Source organism: Miniopterus schreibersii (assembly GCF_964146895.1).
Source record: "Miniopterus schreibersii genome assembly, chromosome: 18".
NCBI lineage: Eukaryota > Metazoa > Chordata > Mammalia > Chiroptera > Miniopteridae > Miniopterus > Miniopterus schreibersii.
In genome coordinates this window covers 7,533,851-7,556,937 of record NC_138121.1, presented here as the reverse complement: position 1 = coordinate 7,556,937, position 23,087 = coordinate 7,533,851, and the positions used below count along the sequence as shown (strand labels likewise).

The following is a 23,087-nucleotide window of genomic DNA, read 5'->3' as shown; positions in this document are numbered from 1 at the left end:
TCTAGTGTTTGCACGATGTTTACTCAACGGGGCAGTGTTGCCAGACGTTGAAGCTGTTTCCAATTTCCTCCCATTATAAATAATGCCTCGATGCACATCCTCGTGAGTCCCAGAGGCGGGATTCCTGGGCCAAAGGGTGCGGACCCTTTGGCAACTCACAGTCAAAATTGCCTTAGAGTTGCTGCCTGACCCAGAGCTGAAATGACCTCATACAGTTAAAGTGAGATTTCACTGCCATTTGTTATTTCCTAAAGGTTTGATTCATGACTCACACTCATGAGAGGAAGTCTTTTCTTCCCCCCTCTTGCAGGAAACAGAAATCCATTCACACTAGCTCATGTTAAAAGGGGGTTGAACCAGCAAGAAAAGCTAACATTCACCTTCGACAGCTATCTCATGGCGACTGTTGAAACGCTTAAGCATTTCTGTGATGGTTGGTAAATCACGCTGCCTCAAGGGCCGCAAATGTCCCTCACCTGACTGCTCCAGCTGCTCTGGTCCCTCCCCAGGGCTTCCCAGGGCTTCCCACCATAATGTCAGGCAGAGCAATGAACCATTCCGTGCCCAAAGTACTGGTCATTAAATTTATTTTATTTTATGTTATTAGAGAATCCGCTACAGCAAGCACTACCCAGGTGAGGTCACACCTTAGAACAGGCGGGGCCCACTCCTCTTTCCCTGCCAGCCCAATCCAGTTAACCTTGTGAAAATAGATCCCCCCTCATGTGCCATAGCACACAGGCAAAGCCTGCTGCTGCAAAAAGCTTTATTGTTTCCATTTGGCCCAGGGCATGGGAAGGGGCTCCAGGGTGGTTAAAAGAATGGCTGGGGATTTGGGGGAGAGGCTCACGCAGAAGCCAGGCACCGGGGGGATGCAGAGGAGCCCCTCAGAGGCCTCTGCACTCCAAAGGCTCCTAGTCCGCTTGAGGGGGAGCCTTTCCGAGAGATACTCCCCCCGCCAGCCTGGGGCGCACTAGCTGCGGAGGTGACCAGGTGTCGCCCATCTTCCTGAGGAGTTTCACCCGCTCGCCCAGGAAGCGGCTCTGCAGGAATCACAGAGCTGAGGGGCTGTGCAGGCAGAGCCCGGGGCCTGCAGGTCCCAAAGGGCCTGGGTCAGGCTCCTCTCCAAGGCCGCGGCGGCTTCTGTGGCGTCCTGAGAGTCACCCCACTCATCCTGGGGAGGCTTCTGCACGTCCTGGAGGAGGGCACAGCCGCCGAGCTGGTTTCGCATCTTTAAGAGACGCTCAGCGCCAACTCTGGAAGAAGAGGCCCCTGCCCTTCAGAGCCACATCCTCGAGGTGGAAACAGAAGCCCAGAGACAGGTAGGTGTCGGAGACTCGGCAGGTCATGACAGAGAGGAGCTGGAGCATGTGTGTGGACTGAGAGAGAAAGCAGCCTGAACTGTCAACTGCTAATTCCAGGTGGAGGGTATGTGGAGTTGATTGTGCTCTTCTCTCGACTTTTCCATAGATTTAAATTTTTCCACAACAGATATTTGAGGGGGGAAAACTTGTGCTGAAACCTGATTCCAAGTTCGCAGGGCAGGGAAAGCTCTAGAACTCTACCCTCTGGCACCCCTTTCTCCCCATCCCTTCCTGAGGGGCTGGGGGTGGGGCACGGAAGTTGGGCCCGCCCCGCGTTCTCTCATTGAGTTCTTTGGGTAGGTGGCTGGTTCCCATCGCTGCGGCCGTGAACTCAGGCGACGGGGTACTTGGCCACGTTTGTCCTCAGCTTTGGCCCTCGTAGCAATTCTGGGGAAGTCCCATTCAACATGCTCTCCCAGAAGTCTGAAGGGCAGAGGCTGCGCTTGGCTCCCAGCAGCTGATGGCTGTGATTCTCACCCAGGGGCAGTGCCTGGGAGGCCTCTGGAAATGTGTGGCGTTGTTTTGTTATTGTCACACTGACTTTGGAAAGGGTTGCTTTGGGCAGCTGTTCTGTAACTTTTTGACTTCATCTCCCACGGCCTTCCCCAGCCCTCATGACACTCCCGCCCTCCCGCCTGCCCTGTATTCAGGGCCTTTGCTCCGGCTGTTCCCCCAGCCAGGAACACTGTTCCCTCAGAATCGGGCAGGACTCCTTCAGTCGGGCCTCTGGTCGAATGCGTCCTTCCTAGAGAGGTGCTGACTGCCCTCTCTAAAATTGCACCCGTCACTCTCTATCCCTTCCTCTGTTTTTCCTTCAAAATACTTATCGCAACCAGCCATTGTATCATGACACATCTTGTTCCTTTATTTTTTATCTCCCCCTTACAATAGCAAGTCCAGCAGAGCAGGACATTGTCCTTGTGCCCCACTGCTCGACCCCTAGGTCCTAGAGTAGTACCTGGCCCTGGTAAGTGCTTGGTGATTATCAATAAGTATCTGGAATGCCTGAATGAGTGACTCATTTTCCCGTCAGCCGAAGCCCCGGGCCGACGCCGAGCTCCCGAGGGCAGGGCCGGTGCCTCACTCAGCGCCCTCCGCACCCAGCATCTGATCGGAGCGAGTTTTCCGAAAGCGAATGTGCACAGAATAGAGAAAACCTAGTGGAGGAAAGCAGATCAGTGGTTGCCTGGGGCCGGGGTGGGAACGCGCAGTGACTGCAAGGGAGCACAAGAGGTCTTTTCAGGGTGATGGAAATGCTCTAAAATCAGACTGCGGTGATGGCTGTCCTCTAAAATCACCCCAAATCAGTAAAGCGCTTAAAACGGGTGAATTTTGTAAAGTGGACATTATACCTCACTTAAACTATTAGATAAAACAAAGCAAAATATGGGTTTCGGGAGTGAATGAATGCTCCCTGGGGGTAGGTGCCGAGGTCGGCTGAGCCTTACACTGTGCCCCACCCCGGATGATACTAGAGATACTGTGGTGACTAAGGCAGCCCTTGTCCCTGCCCTCACAGGCCCACAGTGACAGCCTAGGGGTGGGGCCTGGATGGGGGGTGCACAGGAAGAGGGGTTAGGGCCAGGAGAGGAGAAACAGGCAGAAGGGTCAGGGCTGCCCTAGGGGAAGCGAAGTTGGACTGCAGGAGCCCGATGCAGGCTTCGGATCGAGACGGGAGGAGTCAGGGAGGACTTCCGAGAGGCGTGAACGCATGAGCCAGAGCCTGAAGGATAATGTTGCTCATAACTGAGACTCCAACGTTTAAAAAACACTTTTCCTGCCATAGCATCGGTCTGGGGGGACTCTTGACGCGAGGCCCGAATGGGGCCCCTGAGTTCCCGGGGACAGGGCCACAAGGGGGCGCTGTTTACCGCGCTCGCGCACAGGGGCCGCGTGGCCTGGGGGGAGCGGGAGGGCTGCGGGTTGTTCGTGCCAAGAACGTTTGGGAAGAGACCCCGGCAACGTGGGCGGTGGGCGGCGGGCGGCGGGCAGCTGAACTGGAAAGGGGGCCCTGAACCAGCCTGCGCTGGACGGCCGCCCAAAAGTGACCTCCAAGAGGATGTGTCGGGCGCTGCACGTGGCGGCGAGGGGACGAGGCCATCCGGTAGGGCGGGGGCGTTAACTCGGTTATCCTGGGTCTATTTTGAAAGCCCAGGCCTGGGGGAAGCGGAGGGTGGGAGGTGAACCCCGGATCGCTGGTGTCTGGAGGGAGACGAGCCAGGAGCTGGGAGAGTCTCCGTGGGTCGTGGGAGGGAAGGCAAGGAGGCCCTGGGGAGTCGGGAGCTGTGCAGACCGGACCTTCTGCACCCAGGGGACTGTTGGGGGGAGTGGCTCTGAGAAAGGCTGCTCTGGGCACAGGGAAGGTGGTTTTGTGTAAAGTTCAGCCTTTGGCAGAGAACAGGGTTTTGACTGTCCCTGATTTTCTGTGCACTGCGTGGCCTGTTTTCCCATCCACCGGAGTTAGAATCATCTCTGTGGGTCTTAGGCCCTCTCTGCCCCTCTCACTCACCAGCGGCTTGGAGTGATGACCTGCTGAGATTGCCTCTGCCCTGTGCTGGCACACAGGTGACCAGGAGAGCCCCAGTCCTACCCCTCACTCAGTCCCCGGACGGGTCAGGGCTGGGATGGGGAAACAGGAAGAGCGGCCAGGGCCCTGTAGGATCCCACTCAGCCTGAAGGGTCAAAGGTCTTTCTAAACTTTGAATGGACTGTGTTGGGGGGGCGGAGAATAGAAGAGGGTCCACTTGTAAGAAGAGGCTCCTTGACCCCAGGCCTGAAGGACACGCGGCGTTCTCTGGGAGCAGGAGCAGCGTCAGGAAAGGGTGTTCTAGGCAGAGGAAGCAGCATCTGCAAAGGCTTGGAGATGAGAAACTGTGGCTCCTTTCTGGCAGAGTCCTTTGCTTCCTTCCTGGGGATCCCCTTGGTGCCCTGGCACCTGTCCCCTAGTCCAGGATCTGCAGCTGAGTGGTGGGCTGTAATGCAGACTCCTGAGGGCAGTCCCCAGGCTTGTTCCCTCACAGCCAGGTGGCTTAATGACTGGCCTTCAGATTGGTATGAATCCGGCTCCCCCACTAATCAGGTGTGTGACCTGGAGTGAGTGACTCAACTTCCCCATCCATCACATGGGGATATAACATTGGGTTTCACCAAATCAATCACCTCATTTTGAAGAGCTATAAAGAGTTAAGCATATAATTTATATATTACATATTGAAAAATACATAACTCGTAGATTATATCAAGGGGCACAAGAAACAAGACAGACTTGAAAACATGCTGCCACATCAAATGACACTTTGGCCTCAGTCACAGAGAATACAACTGATGACAAAGGAATTAGCCTGCTCAAAGATATGCTATTCCAAGCCTCATTATTTGAAGGGATTTTAATACTGAACTTATTAGCAGCAGATTAGAATTTTAATTCCTTGGTTCAAAATCTGTGAGAATCAGAAATGGGGTGATTAATTTTGGGCACCCTTTGCTACTCACCTCTGCAGTACCAGGTCGGCTGTTACCTGCTGCTAGTTCTGACCAGGGTATTATGCAGGGAGACCCCCCTGCCTTAGGGGATGAATCAGGAAGAAAGGCTGTGTGACCTCACCCCCCCAACACACACCCTGCTTTCCTGAGGGGCACCATTATACCCTTACTTTATTGGCTGTCCTGGTATAATACAAATATGCAAGTTTAGATACAAAAAAATCTGGAAATAAAAGATAGAAAAGTACCCGCCAGGCACCCCGCCCCCTTCCTCTGGACCCCTCCCCAGCGGGCACCAACGTGAGGTAACTGAGCATCTCCTCCTTCCCCCTACCCCACTTCCTGGGCCCCCAACTTGGCCCCTGCCCCCAAGAGACCTTGGCCCAGGGAGGATGTTGGCCCCCGAGGGGAGGGGTAATAGGGGTGAGCACAGCATTGGCAGTGAACGCAGCGGGTGGGCAGAGGGAAGCCCTTTGCTTGTGCTGTGTATGGGGGGGGAGACCCGTGTGGGGCCCAGGCGAGCCCCTAAATGGGTATCCCTCCCCCATCCCACCCAACACTGGGAGGTGGAAGGTCAACAACAGAAACTGGAAAATGTAGCTTTAACCGAGGGCACTCAGTGGGACTGCAGCCACCCCGTCTGGGGAGTAAGGAGCGTTGCCAGCCTAAGCCTGGCAGTAAAACAGGACCCTTAGCCAGGCTGGGTCCGCCCCTGAATTCCATCCTATGGCGGCCTGGGTGTCACAATGTTGGTTCTATAGTGGTTGTCGGGGGAGTAGAGAGAGGGGTTAGAGGGCTGTTGAGGGGCGCAGCCCCAGGGAGCAGGGTGAGGGGACAGCTGGGCCTCCACTCCCAGGCGGGGGGCACCCGGAGATAATGGGGTAGGCAGGGTGGCTTGGGCTACAGTTCAATCTCGAAGGTCTTTTGCAGGTCGCCCGAGAAGGGATTAGAAGGCTTCTCTACAGCGGGTTTGCCTTCTAACGCTGCCCACTGGGCCTCAAAGGGGTCCAACTCAGGGGCCGGGGCGGGTGCTGGCTCTGGGGGCCAGGGGGCCCCATTGGGGCGAGGGGGGGCCTGGCCCCCAGGGGCACTGGGCGCAGCAGGGGGCGGGAAGGCTCCAGCTTTTCCCAGCAGTGCGGCAGGTTGGGGCTGGAGCTGGGCGGCTGAGCAGAAGGCATTGGCCACCATCTGTGAGGGTGTGATGCCCACCACGGGCACGCGGGGCATGGGCGGGTAGCCCAAGCCTGGGTAGGTGGGCACAAAAGGGGGCTGCATGTGTGGGGGCGGCAGAAACAGGGCCATCTGGGCAGGTGCAGCATCGAAGGGCCCCAAGGGGGCGGGAAAGGGCTGCAGGGGAGGGGGTACGGCAGGCACCGAGGACACTTGCTGCTGCTGCTGCTGCTGCTGCTGGGCTTTGGCCACCTGGGACACCTCTTCCAGCCACCGCTCGGCCTCCGAAGGGGTCCGCTTGTGCCCAGGCTGGAAGGCAGCTGCTGGGGACACCGAGGGCTCGCCCCAAGCAGAAGTCCCTGGACAGAGGAGGGGGCAGGTGAGGGCAAGGGCTGCGTCGGAAGAACCTGAGGCTGGCATCAGGCTCTGCAACCAGCCCGAATCCATCCTGGACCAGTTGATGGTTCTGCGGTGCTAGGAAAATACAGTTCTGAGAGTCTAAGGCCCCGAGACGAAAAGCCATAGGTGGGACTGACAGTCACCCAGGCCGGCTTCGCTTCTGATGGGTCAGTGCCAAACCTGTTATTAACTCTCTTTAGCATCACCCTTGGTTCTAATATTCTGAGAATGTTTTGTTTTAGGAGGCTAAGATTCTAAGGCTCCACAGGTCTTTCTCAGGCTGTACTATCCTACAGTAATGAGTGAGGTTTCATGCTTTTAAGTTTCTGTTTTCTAAGATTCTAGAGCTTTAAATTTACATTGTTTGCGAGTCTAAGGTGCTCCCGCATTTCTAATGATAAGGCCATGCCCCTGAGGTGACTCCACAGCCTGCTTCTCAGAGAGCACCCTGCACCTTTCTGAAGCTGTGAGACTTCCAAGGTTTCATGGCTCCAAATCTGTTAGATTCGAGTACCCTGTGATCTAAGGCTATACGTTTCTGAATTTTATTATTCTAAGGAAGGTTTAAAAATGATCCCATGGGGCCCTGGCCGGGTGGCTCAGTTGGTTGGAGCATCACCCCATACACCAGAAAGTTACGGGTTTGATTCCCGGTTAGGGCACATACCTAGGTTTCGAGTTCCATCCTCCCCCCGTCGGGCCGTGTATGGGAGGCAACTGATTGATGTTTCTCTCACTCTCTCCCTCCCTCCCTTTCCCTTCCTCTCTCTCTAAAATCTAAAAAGATATCCTAGGATGAAGATTTAAAAAAAAAAAGATCCCATAGTTCTAAGGTGATCTCATAGCTGTAAGATGACCAATGGGTCTAAGATGACCCCATAGTTCTATGACTCATGGTCCTAAGCCTGTGGGATTCCAAGATTCCTGGAGTCCCTGAGGTAGCTTTGAATGGAGCAGGAGAGTGCAGGAGGGGCCCTGCAGTGCCACCAGGGAAGGGCTGGGCTCACCCATTGAGGCAGGTGGTGGCCCTGGTGCTGCTGCGCCAGCACTGGCGAAAGACGAGCTGATCTGTGTGCACAGAGCGTTGATGCTGTCGCTGTCACCGGCACCAGGAGGCTCCATCTCGGGCACTGGGAAGTCAGGGAAAGGCAGAGGTCAGTGAACAGGCGCAGACCCTGTTCTTGACCCCGTTGCCCTCAGGTGGCCCTCTCACACAAGGTGTGTGGGTTGGTGGGTCCACTCTGAAGTAACTCAGTGGCCATGGTCACAAAAATGATAACTCTGTGCATATGTGTGTGACATCTGAGTGGTACAAGTGGTGTGTGACACTGGTGTAGAGGAGAGACTGTTTCATGATGTGACAGCTGTTGGACCCGCAAACCAGGTCCTGGCCAGAACAGAGATGGCTTCCTAAAAATCCCCTCAGAGACTGTTTCCTGTGCCCCAGGCGTGCTGGTTCCTGGATCAGGTCATCGCGCCAGTACCCCTTCCATGCTGCCCTGTCCTAATGACCCCTTAGCTCCTGCCATGTGGCAGGGAGGCTATCCATGTGGTCTTGCCGCTGCCCAAGACGTGCCTCGTATGTAAGTTCCCTGAATAAACTCTTGATGTAATGGTGGAGTCGTCAGCCCCTTTCTCGGGCCTCTCAGCCCTGGGAAATTTTCCCAACAATTGGATGGCGGAAAGTCACAGAGACTCCCCAAATTAAGGAGGACCTGTCGGTAGCCACAAACCGGAAGAAATATGGAATGTTTAAAAACATATATTGGCCTGGCCAGTGGGGCTCAGCAGTTGAGCATCGACCTATGATTCAGGAGATTGAGATTCGATTCCTGGTCAGGGACATGTCGGGGTTTCGGGCTCGATCCCCAGTGGGGGGTGTGCAGGAGGCAGCCGATCAATGACTCTCTCATTGATGTTTCTCTCTCTCTCTCTCCCCCTCTCTGAAGTAAAAAAATATATATATTTTTAAAAAAAAAGAACATATGTTAATTTAAAAAATATATTTAACCACAAAGATGGCAAGAGCATTGGCCAGTCAGAATGGATTTTGGCTACCCTGTTTTTCACTGGTGGGGATCATTTATCCTGCTTTGGGTGGCAAAGTGGGGCCCTGTCCACCCTGGCCTCTATAACATATATCACAGGGGCAGAGATGCACGTGTGCCAAGAAGGCAGTGAGCAGGTGTGGGGGCCTCATGAGCACTTGGGATGCGCAAAAGTACCATCTGAATAAACAGAGGACCGCCAAGTGTGGTGTGTGACAAGTGTCTGTGACATCTCAGCAAGCATCTGTGTCTAAGGGAGCCTGTGATGTTCCAATGAGCATGAGAAATAAACTGACTGGAGGAGTCAGCAGGTGTGACGTGGGGGTGCGCAGGTGGGAGGTACACGGCTTCCAGGTCAATCATGTGATGACTGTGTGTGTTAGTCCAAATGAGGGTGCAGCTTCTGAGGATGTATCTGAATGTGACAAATCCAGGTGCATGGTGACCTGATTGTGATTCCCAGGTGTGAGCCAGTCCACTTGTGTGATGTATGAATGTGTTGGCAAGTGTGCATGATCTGCACATGTGACTTCCAAGCCTGCGTGAATCGGTGTGTAGTCTGCGAGTGTGTGTAAATCTGGGTGTGTCATTTCTGGATCTGTGCTTTCTAGGTGTGTGGAACTGCAACATTTGATTGTGCACCTTCTAAGTGTGTGTGATTTTGGTGTGCACTTGACTAAGTGTGTGACTACAGAGTGTGTGTGACACCTGCAGCAGACTGTGACATCTGTGAGAGTCAGTGATTTTGTGTGGCAAGTCACATCCAAGCAAGTGAGCAACTGGCTACAGGAGCCTGAGGCTTCCAAATAAAGCCCGGGGAGCCTGCTGCCTCTGGGGAGCATGTGTGACAGCCCTGGGGGGTGCGCATAATGTCAGGTTGCAAGAGGACAGCAAAAAAGGGATGCTCAGGATACGGAGTGAATGCCCATCATTCTCAACAAGTGCTGGCATCTGCTCAGCAGTCACCTTCTGGAGTAGCCCAGCCTCCTGGATACAGATCAACACCTCCCACACGGGTCCCCAAGGCCATGATAAGTAGGTGTCTCAGATTAGGTGTCTGGAGGCAGGAGAGCAGGCCAGGCCGCATGGTTCGCTGACAGCTGGGAGGAAAGGCAGCCCTCCTGCCTGTCTCCCTTGGGTAATACTACCGAGCCACCTCTCCTCTCCCTTCCCACTGCAGATGCTCCTTTAGATCATGACGTATGCCACCTCTCGCCTTTCCCTACCACAGCAGACATTGCTAAGTGATCATGACTTGTGCCGCCTTCCTTTTATCCTCTGTCCATAGCAGACATTGCTAATCGATCATGATTTCTCCCACTTCTCCATTCTGCCTCGCCAGCAGCAGACACTGCTAATTGATCACAGTGTGTCCACCTCTCTCACCCCTGCGCGCGGTAGGCGTGTGGTCAGTCACGGTGCCTACCGCCTGTTCTCCGCCCCGCGCGCACGGACACCGGGCTCGCCCGCGGGGCTCACCTGTGCTCTTCACCTGGAAGTCGGTGCGGCGCTGCAGCGTGGACGGCAGCTCGTTCAGCCGCAGGCTCAGCTGCCGTTTGAAAGGCGAGTTCTTCTGGCTGAGTGCTGGGAACCCACGGAAGGAGCCCTGGCGAACCAGCTGCTCCAGGGGGGCATGGCGACGGGGGATGGCAGCTGCAGGGGTGCCTGCAGCCACTGGGGTACCTGCCTCGCCCTTCTCACCAGGGGATGTGGTGGCTGGTGTCGGGGAAACGTGCCCAGGCTGCGCAGGGCCGGGAGCTGCAGCGGGGGCAGCTGCTGCCTCTGCTGGAGACGGGGAGACAGGCGGTTAGATACCTCACCTTGGCACTTGCGGCCTCTCCCACCTGGTCTCCTTAGTCATCCCCAAGGCTGCCTTCCTCACCCAATGTATCCTGCCCTCAAGACAGGCTGCTTAGGGCCCTGCATGTCCCTCACTCCCACCCAAGTCAAGACCACTTTACCCAGGAGGCCACTGAGGAATTGTCCCCCAACCTGACCTCCTGTGTCTTTCTAGCTTTCTGCCACCGATCTGTTTTCTCTGCTGTTCCCCATTTTCCCTTTGAGACCTTCTGTCTCCTTTTCTGACTAATTTAATGGACACTTATTTGGTGCATGATGAATGTATCAGGCCTCGTTCCAAGTGCTTTGCAGTTATTAACTCATTCAATCTTCACAACCACCCACTGAGGTCAATGCTACCAGTATCCTCATTTTACAGGGGTGGAAACTGAGGCCTAGCAATGGTAAATGACTTGCCCAAGCCACAGTGCTAGCAAGAGGCAGGCTGGCTCTGGAGTTGGTGGTCCAAACAATTACCCTAACCTGCCTCTCTCTCCCTCTGGCATGGGCTCTCCATGTCATGCAGTCTTCGTCTGTCATTCTGTCTTCCCTCTCTCTGTCTCTGTACCTCCCACCACTCTTCCCACCTCAACTACCTCCCCCCTTCCTCCAGTTGCTACCCATACTCCTACACCTGGCGTGGCACACTTCTTGTTCTGAGGAGCTTTCCAGATCTTTCCAGCCCCTTGGCCTGGGCTCCCTCCACTCTGAGACTGTCCTCTTTCCCCTGAGGGACACCTGTCTTCCCACTCAGCCCAAAGAGTGCTCTTCAGTGGCCAGGTCCCCTCACCCCTGCCAATACACAAACACCACCCCCTCCAATCAGGGCCTCACCCTCCTGCAGCCTGAATGCCAGGGAGATTAAACTCAGTCCCAGAGAGGGCAGGGAGGTCACCCGGCATTTCTGCTCCCATCTTCCAGGTTGAGGCAGTGAGGCTCTCACCCAGCCTTGGCCCCAGGCAGCGGAAACAGCCTGGGACAGGTTGGAACCAGGAAACCACCTCTACTCCGCCACCCCTTTCACTGTGTGACCTCAGGAAGTCCCCTTGGCTCTCTGGGCTCCAGCTTCGGAACTGTAAACCTGAGATAAACATCCCTCTGCTGCACCCCACCCCTCACCCAGGGCCCCCAGAGAGGTTCAGTGAGGGAGTAAATGTTCCATGCTTTGTAACTTTGTAATCTGACAAAAGCTTCATAAACAACTTCCCAGAAGGCCCACGGCTCCCCTGCAAACCTAGAAAGCTCTCTTTGTACAAGTGCAGTACCTCAGGACAAATGTAGTGCCTTGAGACTGTGACTCGGCCGGTGGGATATGTTGGGCAAATCATAATGCTCTCTGTAAACTCTCATTTTGCTGTGCAGGCTGGAAAGCGCTTTCTACAGTGCAAAGTACCCGGAGGCTATAATATCCTTGGGAAACAGCAAAACCCTCTGCAACCTCTAAAGCATAGGGCAACAGTCTTTGAAACTTCTAATCTCCTATATTAACAGTAAAGAAGTCTCTGTAAACTGTGAAGGGCTGTGTGTGTACTCAGTGTGCTCTTTGTAAACAATAAAACCAAAAGACCAGGCCCTTTGCTGACTTCACTTTTCCATGCTTTGCCCATGGAAAATTCTCTGCAGGTTTTCATAGATGATGCAAAGAAAAATACTCTGTGAGCTGTGATGAAGTTAATTTGTAAAGAAGTTTATAAATGGTCATGTAGTTTACATATAACATACTTTGTAAACTCTAATATTCTAGTAAGTGATAAAAAGTTGTTTTCCTAACTTTTCAGTTCGAAATATTTTAAACTTACAGGAATGATGTAATAACGAGCCAGCAGGTTCTCTTACCATATGGTCCCCAGTGTTAACATGTTGCCATATTTGCTCCCTCCCTCCTACCATAATTTCTTTCCTACCATTTAAGAGTAACTTGCAGGCAATTTAACCCCAAACCTTCAGCATGTACCTCAGAAGAACAAGGACGGTCCCCTACACAACCACAGTATCATGTCTCACTTGGGGAACTGAACACGGGTACGATGCCATTAGCCAATCTACAGTCCAGATTCCAGTTTCCCCAACTGTCCCGATTGTGTCCTTCACAGATGCTCTTTTATATATATATGCAGGACCACACACTGAATTTGTTAATATTCCTCAAATCTCTTTAGTCTCCTTTAATCTGATACAGTTCCTAGTGGTAAATTCTTTGTCAATCTCAAGCAGTGTTTTCCAAAAATTTAAAAACTAGAATCCACAGAAAAGAAAAATTCAATTACATTGTGACTTAGCACATAATACCCTTATGTTGAAAAAAAAAAATTTTGGGAACTTACGTAGGTATTTGCCATTCACCTAGAATGTTGGAGCCTAGCAGATAGTTTTCAAACTTTCCTGATGGCAACCCAGAGCAAGAAATACCTTTACACGGTAACCCATTCCACACACACACACAAACACACACATGCAAACAGATACTGAAGTAAAACTATCATTAAGCTATACCTCCCTTACTACATCTGATTACTCTGGTATTTTCTATTTCATTTTTCGAACACAGTTGGAAAAGCCCAGGAACCTCCCCAAGCTGGCAGGTGACAGAGCACTCTGGGAGCTTTGCTGGGATTTGTGGTCTACAGAATATTGCCCAAAGAACTCCTTAAACTAAAGCAAGCTTAAAAAACTGTAACCAAATGTTGTGGTTGGTGCTCTGCTTTGCAAACTGTAGAGCCCCTGTGCCTCTGCAGCTTTCCCTGCAAACCGGCCCGCCCGCCCGGGGCCCGCTGCCCAGCCCCGCTCTCGGGTAGCGCGCACCTTTCTTTTTGTCGGCGGCCTCTCGCTCAGCGGGCCGCCCGCCCCCGGACAGGCGGAAGGAGCCTTCGCGGGCGAAGCTGGTGCGGCTGGCGTCGAAGGTGGCTGTCACCCCGCATTCCTTCTCTCGCCGCTGTTTCCGTTCCAGGCAGGCGGCGAAAGCACAGCCCACAGCGTGGCTCAGCCTCTCGCCCTGTGGGAAGAGGTTGGGGAGAGGGTTAGAGACACTGAGTTGTGCAGACTGGACACCAGGAGCCTTGGGTGCCAGCACCTAGGCTCCAGGTGACCCCGGACAATCCCTCTGCCTCTCGAGGCCTCTATGAACACCTGCACCTAGAGGGGTACAAATGACAGCTCTGAGTGAAAAAAGCCGGAAACAAAAGTTCAAGACTATGGAGATTCCTAAAAAAAAAATCAGCTGCTATGTGGCCCAGAAATTCCACTTCTGGGGGTTTATCTGAAAAAACCCCAAAAACACTAATTCAAAAATATATCTGCATCCCTATGTTCACTGCAGCATTATTTACAAGAGCCAAGGTAAGGAAGTAACCTAGGTGTCCATCAATAGATGAGTGGATAAATAGGATGTGGTATACAGATACAATGGAACATTACTTGGCCATAAAAAAGAATGAAATCTTGCCATTTGCAATAACATGGATAGACCTAGAGGGCATTATGTTAAGTGAAATAAGTCAGAGAAAGAAAAACTGTACGATTTCACTTATATGTGGAATCTAAAAAACAAAATAGACAAACAAAACAGAAACAGACCTATAGATGCAGAGAAGAAGCTGATGGTTGCCAAAGGGAAGGGGGCTGAGGGGATGGAAATTAAAAAAAGAACACTGCCATATGCTTCCATTTATAGGACGTTCTAAAACAGCCAAAACTAATCTATGATGAAAAAAGTCAGAATAGCGGCTGTTTCTTAGCGGGTGGGGTGGGGAATGACTGGGAAGGGGCAGGGGGGATGCACTGGGGTGGTGGTCATGTAAGCTTGGCAGGGTTTGGGGTTGCACAGGTGCATGCAGTTGTGAAAACTCAGCAAAAGTATACCTAAGGTTTGTGGACAATGTGTGGTTTTTTTCAAAATAAAAAGAGCTTGGGGACCACTCTGGCTGCTCCACTGGCTGGGTCTCCCTTGGCATCTGACTGCGCTCAGCCCAGCACCACAGGGAAGCAGGGCAACCGCGAGGCCTATGTGATCCCAAGAGCAATGGCCAGATCAAAGGGTTCGATCCAGTTTTCAGGGTCAACGATCCCAGATTAATGACCGCAGCTGACCAAGGCCTACCCAGGAAGAAGTGACAGAAATATAAAAAACAAAAAGGCTCCAAGGCATTGGCTGACTTTGAAGAAAAAAAATGAATGAGATCTAGAAGAAAGACCTAAAAAAAAACACAGGGAGAAACTATTAAGTGGAAGTGGGAGCTCATCCAAAAAAAGACAGCAAGGAAAAAGAGAAGAAGAAATCCAGCAGGTATTCTCTTCAGGCTCGGGTTCTTCCATCACTTTAGATGATGGAAGAGGAACCATTCACACAAACCTGCAGAAAGCTCCATGTCAGAGGCCGAATCAGGCAGTAAGGAGAGTTTTAAAAAGAAAAAAGTCAAAGGACATTCAGGAATTTGGCAAACGGAGAAAGGCGTGTCCTGAAGGTAAACCTTTCTCACGTGAGCCCTTAATTAGAGTCAGATAATATTGGGGAGGCACAAGCCAAAAAGAAGAAAAGCCGCGAGGCCCTTTCCCAGGAAACAGAAGCAAACTTCTATTTCACCGAAAGCACCGGTATCAGAGTTTTCTGCTACAAGCCTCGGAATCCTAACTGAGAATGCTTCTGAGAAGCACCATTTGTTGCTTTCATCTGATTCTCAGAGGGGACCTTGATCCCCCAGAATATAAAGAGATGCAGGCAAGATGACTCATGTCTGAGGAGGGCCTGAGGGAGCCTGCTGGGGGCCGGAAACCCCACAACTTGACCTGGGTGGGGCTTATCCATAAGCAAAAATTCATGGAACTGGACGTGGAGTGCATACGACTGTATGTACATGACCCCCAATTAGAAAAGGTAGAGAAACATGAAGAACTGATAAGTAGAGTGATAACCAATGTTTTCCTGAGTGCTTCCTATGTGCCAGGCATCAAATAAATCCTGTGTATTAACCCACTCAAGTCCACAGTAGTACTCGAAGCTAGGAGCTCTGAGTATGGTCTCTTTTCTGGTGAGGAGAGGTGAGCGGCGTATCTGACTCCACTCGGCATGCCGGGGATGGGGCTGGAATGGGAGAGGAGTCAGCAGACTTTGGGCTCTGGCAATACTCACAGAGTCCTTGAGTGCCAGGAAACAGTGGCAGATCCAGCGGCGGGTGGTCCCATCACGGCAGATGTAAGAGAAGGCCTTGTCCAGGTTGCGGTCAGGAGCACAAAAGGAGACCTTTTCGATGGTCTGGTCCACCAGCAGGTCCTGGGAGTAGTCGAGGAGGCCAGGAGAGGAATGTGAACTGTCATACATTCATTCAACCTTCCCTTAGTGTCTGCTCTCTATCCCATCCTGATTAGGGCAGGCACCCAGGAGTCACTGTGCATCCTGCTGTGTGCCCTGCCGGCATGGGGCTCCCAGTCTAGCGCAGAATCAGGAGAGAGCCCCAGAGTCTCAGCCAGGCTGTAATGAGGGAGGCACAGGCAGAGAGGTTATAGGTGGGATGGGGGAGGCACAGGGGCCTGCAGGAGCCAAGAGGAGGTGCCTGATCCAACTTGGGTGTGTAGGAGGTGGAGTCAGGCAAAGCTTCCTGGAGGCAAAAGGCAGGGAACAATATTTCAGGCTGAGCAAACTGCCTGTGTAAAGGTGTCAATACCGTTGACAGTCATTAACCTAACTCTCATCATGTGCTGGCTGTCTCCTCTGGTAGTCTCTGGGCTGCAGGCAGGGAATTAAAAAGTGAACAGACACCAGGTCCTGGCCCCATGGCACTCCTGTCTGGCTGGGTAGACTGACAACAAACACATAACAGCTAACACTCATTGATCCGACCACTTACGGTGTACCAGGTGATAAAGACTAACAGCAGCTTTACGCAGGCAGTCAGGAGGGCCTATGGGAGGAGCTAGGGCTTATGGAAGTTCTCACACTCTATGTAATCACATGAACCCTACATGGGAGAACCCTACAGGAAGAGCTCTGCTTATAATAAAGCTCTATGGCCTGACTCCCTCTTCCCTTCTGTAAATAGCCCTCCATCTCGGCATGCAGGCCAGGGTGCATGTGGCTTGCCATGTCTGCGTGCACCTGGTGGCAACCCTTTCTTTTTCCCGAATAAACCCTTTTCGGTGATGAAACACCTAGTCAATATTATCTTTCAGTCGACAGAGGAACAGCTTTAAATTATGTGATCTACTTTCTCAGGTAATGGTAGGGTCTTTTATTACCCCCATTTTACAGATGACACAATTGAGGCACAGAAGGGTTACGTCTCATACCCAGGGTCACCCAGCTGGTAAGTGGGTGGGCAGGGATCGGAGCCAAGGCAGCTGCTCCACAGCCTGTGCCCTTACCCACTATCTACGCCAGCTCACAGACAACCGCAAGACTCAATCCTGAATTAGGGCTGTGAGGTGTGCCAAGATGTCGCAGGAGCACATGGTGTAGTCCAGAAGGTCCCTGAGGGAGGGCCATCCTAGCAGTGGGTGGGAAAGCATCCTCGGCCCCATCGAGCAGGGTGAGGAGAGGGGCCCTTTGGTGCCCTCTCCCACCCCCACGGGCCTCCTACCTTGGTCTTGTCATCCACCACTCGGAGCCCATCGGCTGACACCCACAGGACCGACTTCACAGACTTCCGGCCCATCTGGTGGGGAGGGGAGAATACAGGGCCTGATGAGGGCTGCCTCCGGCCTGACCACCCCCTCCCTGCGTCAGCCCCACTCACCGCTTTCAGCTTCTTCACGGCATCCTCACACACGTGCATCCCCCTGGACTCCTCCACCTCCACGTGGCCCAGGTACTTGGGAGGGAGGAAAGAGGACGAAATAAGCACAGTAATCAATAATTCCGAGTGTCCCCTGGGCAGCTGGGATGCATCACACAATGCCCTAAGCACATCGTATTTAGTAACTCATTTACTCTGCACCTCAACTCTACAAGGTGGGTCCCGCATTCCTATCCCAGATATACAGATGAGACCAAAGCACAGCATGCAGTAGCGATTCCCATCCTGCCTCTAACCCTGGGTCTTAACCTGTCACTGCTGTCCTGCGTGCAGCATCTGCATCTCTGCGCCTGAGGACTGGCCCCAGCAATGACTGTTGGGAAGTGGGGTACACAGGCCCCAGCTCCTGCCCCTGTGGGTGGGTGGCTCTATTTCCCAGAGTCTCCAGCTACATTAAGCTCAGTTGCCCACAGCTGCAGGTTAGTGACAAACACACCATTGATTGGCTGCCTTTCTTTCCTCCCACCAGCATTTCCTGCACCACCCAATGGACATCTCACACTCAAGGTCTGCACCTAGGGGAAGGGACTAAGTTGGGATTTAAACCTGAACCTGCTGTCTCTCTTATAAAAGTGTAGTGCGCATTATAAAGGTCATAGAATGATCTGCAAATGCTATAACATTTTTGTGACCTTCCAGTGCTCTCTGGAAAGTGTGAGCTCCCACAAAATGGGGTGACCCAGGCATGCTATCCCTCAGGTAACATTTTTCTGGTACAAGAGAATGTGTGTAGGTTGTTCTTTAAAAAAAAAAAAAAAAGTTTTTATTGATTTTAGAGAGAGTGTTAAGGGGAGAAAGAGAGAAACACGGACCAGCTGCCTCCTGCACGCTCCCTACTGGGGGTCAGCCCGCAGCCGCAGCCCGGCCGCGCTCCAAGTGGGTACCCCACTGGGAATCCAACAGGCCACCTTTCGGTGCCAGAGACGACTGAGCTACACTGGCCAGGGCTCGGTTTTTAATCCCAACTCTGAAGGACGCAGGCAGGGGGGTCACGCGTGGGCAGGCTCCGCAGCTCTTTGCGGACGCGCTGTCTCCGCCACACAGGACAGAATTTCCTGGGCCGGCGCGCGGCCCCTCGCCCCGCGGCCACTCACCCTGACCGGGAAGCTGCACGTGCCCTTGCGCACCGCATCCTCGTCTGCCTGCCACTGGTGCGGGCGCGAGGCCTCGGGCACGTACGCTGGCTTCCGCCGCCGCAGGCTCTGCCGTAACTTGTTCATGGTGCCAGCCCCGTCTGGTGACACAGGACAAGGAGGGGGTCAGAAGCATGGGGCTCAAGGGAGATGGACACAGTGCTCAGGGAACACGGGGTGTCCATGTGAGGTGTGGCTATTGTCATTGATGACTGCTGCCTATGACAGTGTATGTGACAGTTACCCAAGAGACCATGTCTATGTCCAAGACTGTGGCTGTTTGTGAGGGTGTGTCTGTGTCAGAGCATGTGATTATTGTAGAGTTGGGTCTATGAGTGTTGTTCTGAGTGTGTCAGTACATACCCATGCATCTGGGAGGGCGTGTGAGAACGTGAGGTGGTTGTCTTTGAGAGTTGTTTGTGACTGTTATTTATGAGGATGTGACTGTGAGAACATGGCTGTTGTCTATGAGTGCTGGGTAGTATGTGTGAGACTGTCTGTGTGCAGAAGTGTAGCTCTTTACGAGAGAATGGGTCCACAGGTGCTGTCTGTGAGGCAGTGTCTGCTGGAGAAAGTTTGGTTGTTGTCTATAAAAGTGTGGGCCTGTACATGTTGTCTGGCCAACTACCTGTGTGTAAGACTGTGTCCCTTGAGAATGTGTATCTAAGCTTCAGTATCTGCTTAGTGTCTGTAGTTGCCTGTCTGAGGGAGTCTGGGTGTAGTCTGGGAATGTATCTGTAAGTTTGTGACCATGCACTTCTGTGTAGGGAGGTTGATATGTGTCTGAATGTCCCAGTGTGTGTGTGACATAGTCCAGGTGTGTGTGTCTGTGCATAAGTTGGGCTTTGATGGTCATTGAGTGTGCAGGGAAGAGGTCTGAGGGTGTCCATTCATGAGTGTGATTAGGACTGTTTGACTGCAGGGACAGTTCCCACTCAGTCCCTGCCCTGTCCCTAGCTGGTCACTCACCTGGCTCCGTCCTGGAGGTTTCAGGGGGCCCCGGGGCCCCACAGGGGGCTGGGGGCAGATGCTGCTCAGGCCTTCTGGGTCCGCCCTGCCCAAGGGACAGAGGAAAAGGTGAGAGGATGGCTTAGGATGGGTGCAGTCCCCTACCTCACCCCCTCTTTGGACATTAGCCAACCTCCCCCTCTATCTCAGGCTCTCATCAGGGATGAGAGCAACTGGTTGTCATGGCAACTGTTACAAGGGAAATGAGCCACCTGGTTGCATTTTGGGGGCATTTCTTAGGAGCTATCCTGGCCTCAGGAGGCTCTTAGTATTCATAGGGATGGTATGAGGAGGGAGAGGCCTTGCCCTCTAGACACATGTTCAGGGATACAAACATACAGTCACATGTATGATGCAACTCATGCCTATAGTTGTCCCTAGCACTGGGACACAGCTCTGCACATTTAGTTATACACAAACACAACCCCAACTATACATACCACGTCACACAGACACACCCAAACAGTCACAGCCACTACAAACATCTTGGCACATAGCTGTGTTCACAGATCTACACAGTCTCCACTACAGACATATGTCTACATGCAGATAGTCCCAGCCTGCCTAGGACTGGTCACGTCACAAACTCCTTGTCACGTCACAAACTCCTGGTCACGTCAGCTACTGATACTTGGTCACTGCTGTTTTCTCAGCCACATACAAAGAGCCCAGGCATACCCACCAGAGTGGTGCACTACAGCCACACCCAGTGACAGCTATGCTTCCTCAGGTAGCCACCCAAGATATGTCACAGACCCACTCACGTAGAATCATACCCAGTCACACAGACACAATCACAGACATAAACACTTGTCATACCTAACTGCTGCTGTGTGTTGACATCTGGTCATGGATGCATGGAAACATACACACACTTGGTCACACCCAGCCACAGCCACATGTGCTTAATCATCTACAGGCACACAGCCACACAGGGACACTCAACCCCTCGAATCAGTCACACCAGCGCACCTTTTTGGTCACACACTGTCACACAACCACACATACCCAGTCATTGGGGCTCACAGTTAGTCACTGTGTCAACTAATTTATATGGACAGTCCACCATCCCCAATCACAGACACAGATAGCCACGGCCCACGCATTATAGAGAAACTCGCTTACACACTCAAGACATGTGCACAACCACCCAGAGACAACAATCCCCAAGGATGGCCACACTCAGACATTGCCAGACCACCGCTGGTTCAGAGTCACAGCCATACACATTTCAGAAGTGGTTGTGTACGCCAAGTCACACAGCGTCAGTGTCCATATTACCCGGCCACATATCACAGTCACCTAATATCCCATACCCAGCTGTACCCCATCATAGCATCACAGAGAAACACATAGTCTCTCTTCATGCAAACACACAAGTCAAGCAGACAACTGGCAACATACAATCACAGCCCCATGTAGACAGCCAGACACGTAATATCTCACACATACAGACATCCTACACAATTTCCACTTTACACACCACAAGCACACAGGTGCATGCTCAGAAATGCAGTGACCCAGACAGAGCATTTATAGCTGCGTTGATGCAGAAGACACAGTTCCTGACAGTAACCCTGTCACCAAATCACACATTCAAACACAATCAGTCTGGCACGCACGCAGACACACACATATCAAACAGTCACACAGCTACAGACACACTCTCACAGCCCATGACACAGACGCAAATACAAAGAGTCACCCAGGGTCACAGACATGCAGGTCACACACAAATACAGAAGCCCCAGTCACCTACATCCCTTCTAACACATATAGACACACCTAGATTCTGAGTCAGACACAGTGAAATAACCCACTATTAATGGTCAGCCAGAGGTTCAGACCCCAAGTCAAGTACATAACCCAAATCACACATTCAGGACTGTAACTACACACAATCAGTATCAACACAGAGCTAGAGGCAATCATTCATACAACCCCCCGTCACACACACTGACATGGCTCTGAACACACAACCAGTCATATAAACATACAAGTCACAGTGCCATCACGTAAACCCAGTCACATAGACACAACGTGGCTGACTTCATATACAATGGCAGTCACACACCCAGTTGCAGGGACATTGTGTGTCACAGACCCATGTGTGACACAAATATAAAATCGGTCATAGATACAACCACAAACATTCAGTCGTTGGGAGCAGCGCACACTGACAGTCATAGACACAACACCACTTACACACAATCACAACTCCACCCACGTCTTCAGTCAAGCACACACATGCGCAACCCCAGACTCAACACATACACTGTCACATACCCAGTTATAGTTACCAAGGCACACAAACATGGATCACTAAAGATGGAACCACAGACAACCCCACAGTCACAACCATGCACAGACTCAAACATAGACTAAAAAGTACAGGGTTCTTTCTGAGCAGCTGTCATACACACATACACAGTCACACAAATGCTGGGTCACTCACATACACTACTAGACACAACCACAAGCATGAAACACAGACACACGCAGAGGATTCCTCAGTCACCAGCTGTGGCACAGACACACACAGCCAGTCACACAAACACGGGGTCACACTCTTAGCCACCCTCTCGTCGCCTGCTCCCCCTCTTCCCCCCAGGTACCACACACAAAGCCGCCATCACCTCAGACGCTGCAGACAGACACGGCTGCACCCGGTCTCTGGGGGGCCACCCCCCTTCCAGCATGAATCCTGGAGCCTGGGGGGCCGGCCCATTATCCGAGGGTGGGGCCACTCCCAGGCAGCTGGGCAGCCCCAGGGACAAAGGGGGTGGCCCAGGGGACCTGTGACCTGGGACCCTTGACCAAGCGGGGAGGGGAGGGGAATGTGCTTGAAATTTCCCTAATTTTATTCAGGCTGAGGTGGGGGTGGAGTCCCAGGCACTGGGACCTTGTTTTGAGAAGGGGTTGTTCCTGGGACACCGCCCAAGGATTGGGGGGGCGGGCGGAGATGCTGTGCCCGGGACGCCTCAGAGGCCTGGGGACAGTTCGTGCTTGGAATGCCCCCCACCCCCCAGCCTCGGCTTCTGGGGAAGCTGTGCCCAGGACCCCATCGAGACCTTGCCTAGAGGGTTGTTGTGCTCAGAGACCCCCTCAGGCAGGGAGGAGTGGGGATGGCGTCTGGTCTGGGATCGCCTCCCGGAGGCCTTGGCTTCATCTGGGGGTTGTGTCCCGGACCCATCCCCAAAACCCTGTCTATGGAGTTGTACCGAGAATCTGTCCCCCTGTCCTTGATTTTTCTGAGGGGGAGTTCTGTGTCCGGGATCCCTATATCTAGGGCCTTGGTAAAAGAGGGCCTGTGGCGAGACCCTGTCTCCCAAGCTTTGGCTTGGTGGGGGGCCTGTTCGTGGGCCCCCACCCAGGACGAGCCTTGGCACCCTCTCTCCATCCGGGCGCCGCGGCCGCCTCCCACCCTCCGCCACATCAGCAGCGGCGCCGCCCCCCACCCGAGCCCCACTCTCCCGCCCTTCTCACGCTGGCCGCCGCGCTGCGGGACATCCAGGGCCCGGGCGCCCCCGCCTCCCGCGGTCCCGGCTGGGCCCGGATCCCCGAGTGCTGCTGCTGCGGCGGTGGCGGGGGCGGCGGCGGCTCGCTCAGACGCTGGCAGGCGCCGGAGACCCGCGGACCGAGCGAGATGCACGCGCGCGAGCCAGCTCGGCTCACGGAGATTTCCGATCCGGGGGCGGGGGAGCGCCCCTCCCGCCTAGCCTCCCCGCCCCGGCCCCGCCCACTGGCCCGCCGCCGGCTGGATGCACAGAAAGACCCCGCCCCGGCCCGGCGCCCGGCGGCACTAGCCCGGCCCCTTAGCCCCAAGCCACGCCCACACGCAAATGTAACCCCGCCCCC

The 23,087-nt window shown here is 53.3% G+C and overlaps 1 protein-coding gene across 4 annotated transcripts; it reads right to left on the bottom strand.

Annotated features, from left to right (window-relative positions):
* Positions 1–4,542: 4,542 nt before the first annotated feature.
* Positions 4,543–22,881, bottom strand: NUMBL (NUMB like endocytic adaptor protein). 4 transcript variants are annotated; one of them, XM_081119157.1, is made up of 10 exons: positions 22,716–22,881; positions 19,191–19,275; positions 18,183–18,322; positions 17,029–17,103; positions 16,873–16,947; positions 15,429–15,569; positions 13,106–13,295; positions 9,944–10,249; positions 7,424–7,546; positions 4,543–6,376 (listed from the first exon to the last, which is right to left on the bottom strand). In XM_081119157.1, the coding sequence occupies exons 1-10, from the start codon at positions 22,737–22,739 to the stop codon at positions 5,748–5,750; spliced, it is 1,788 nt and encodes a 595-aa protein (XP_080975283.1). In that variant the 5' UTR covers positions 22,740–22,881; the 3' UTR covers positions 4,543–5,747. The 4 variants fall into 4 exon arrangements, with proteins under 4 accessions (XP_080975283.1, XP_080975284.1, XP_080975281.1 ...); XM_081119158.1 differs by having other exon boundaries at positions 9,944–10,246; positions 22,716–22,839; XM_081119155.1 differs by having other exon boundaries at positions 16,873–17,103; positions 22,716–22,839.
* Positions 22,882–23,087: the final 206 nt, after the last annotated feature.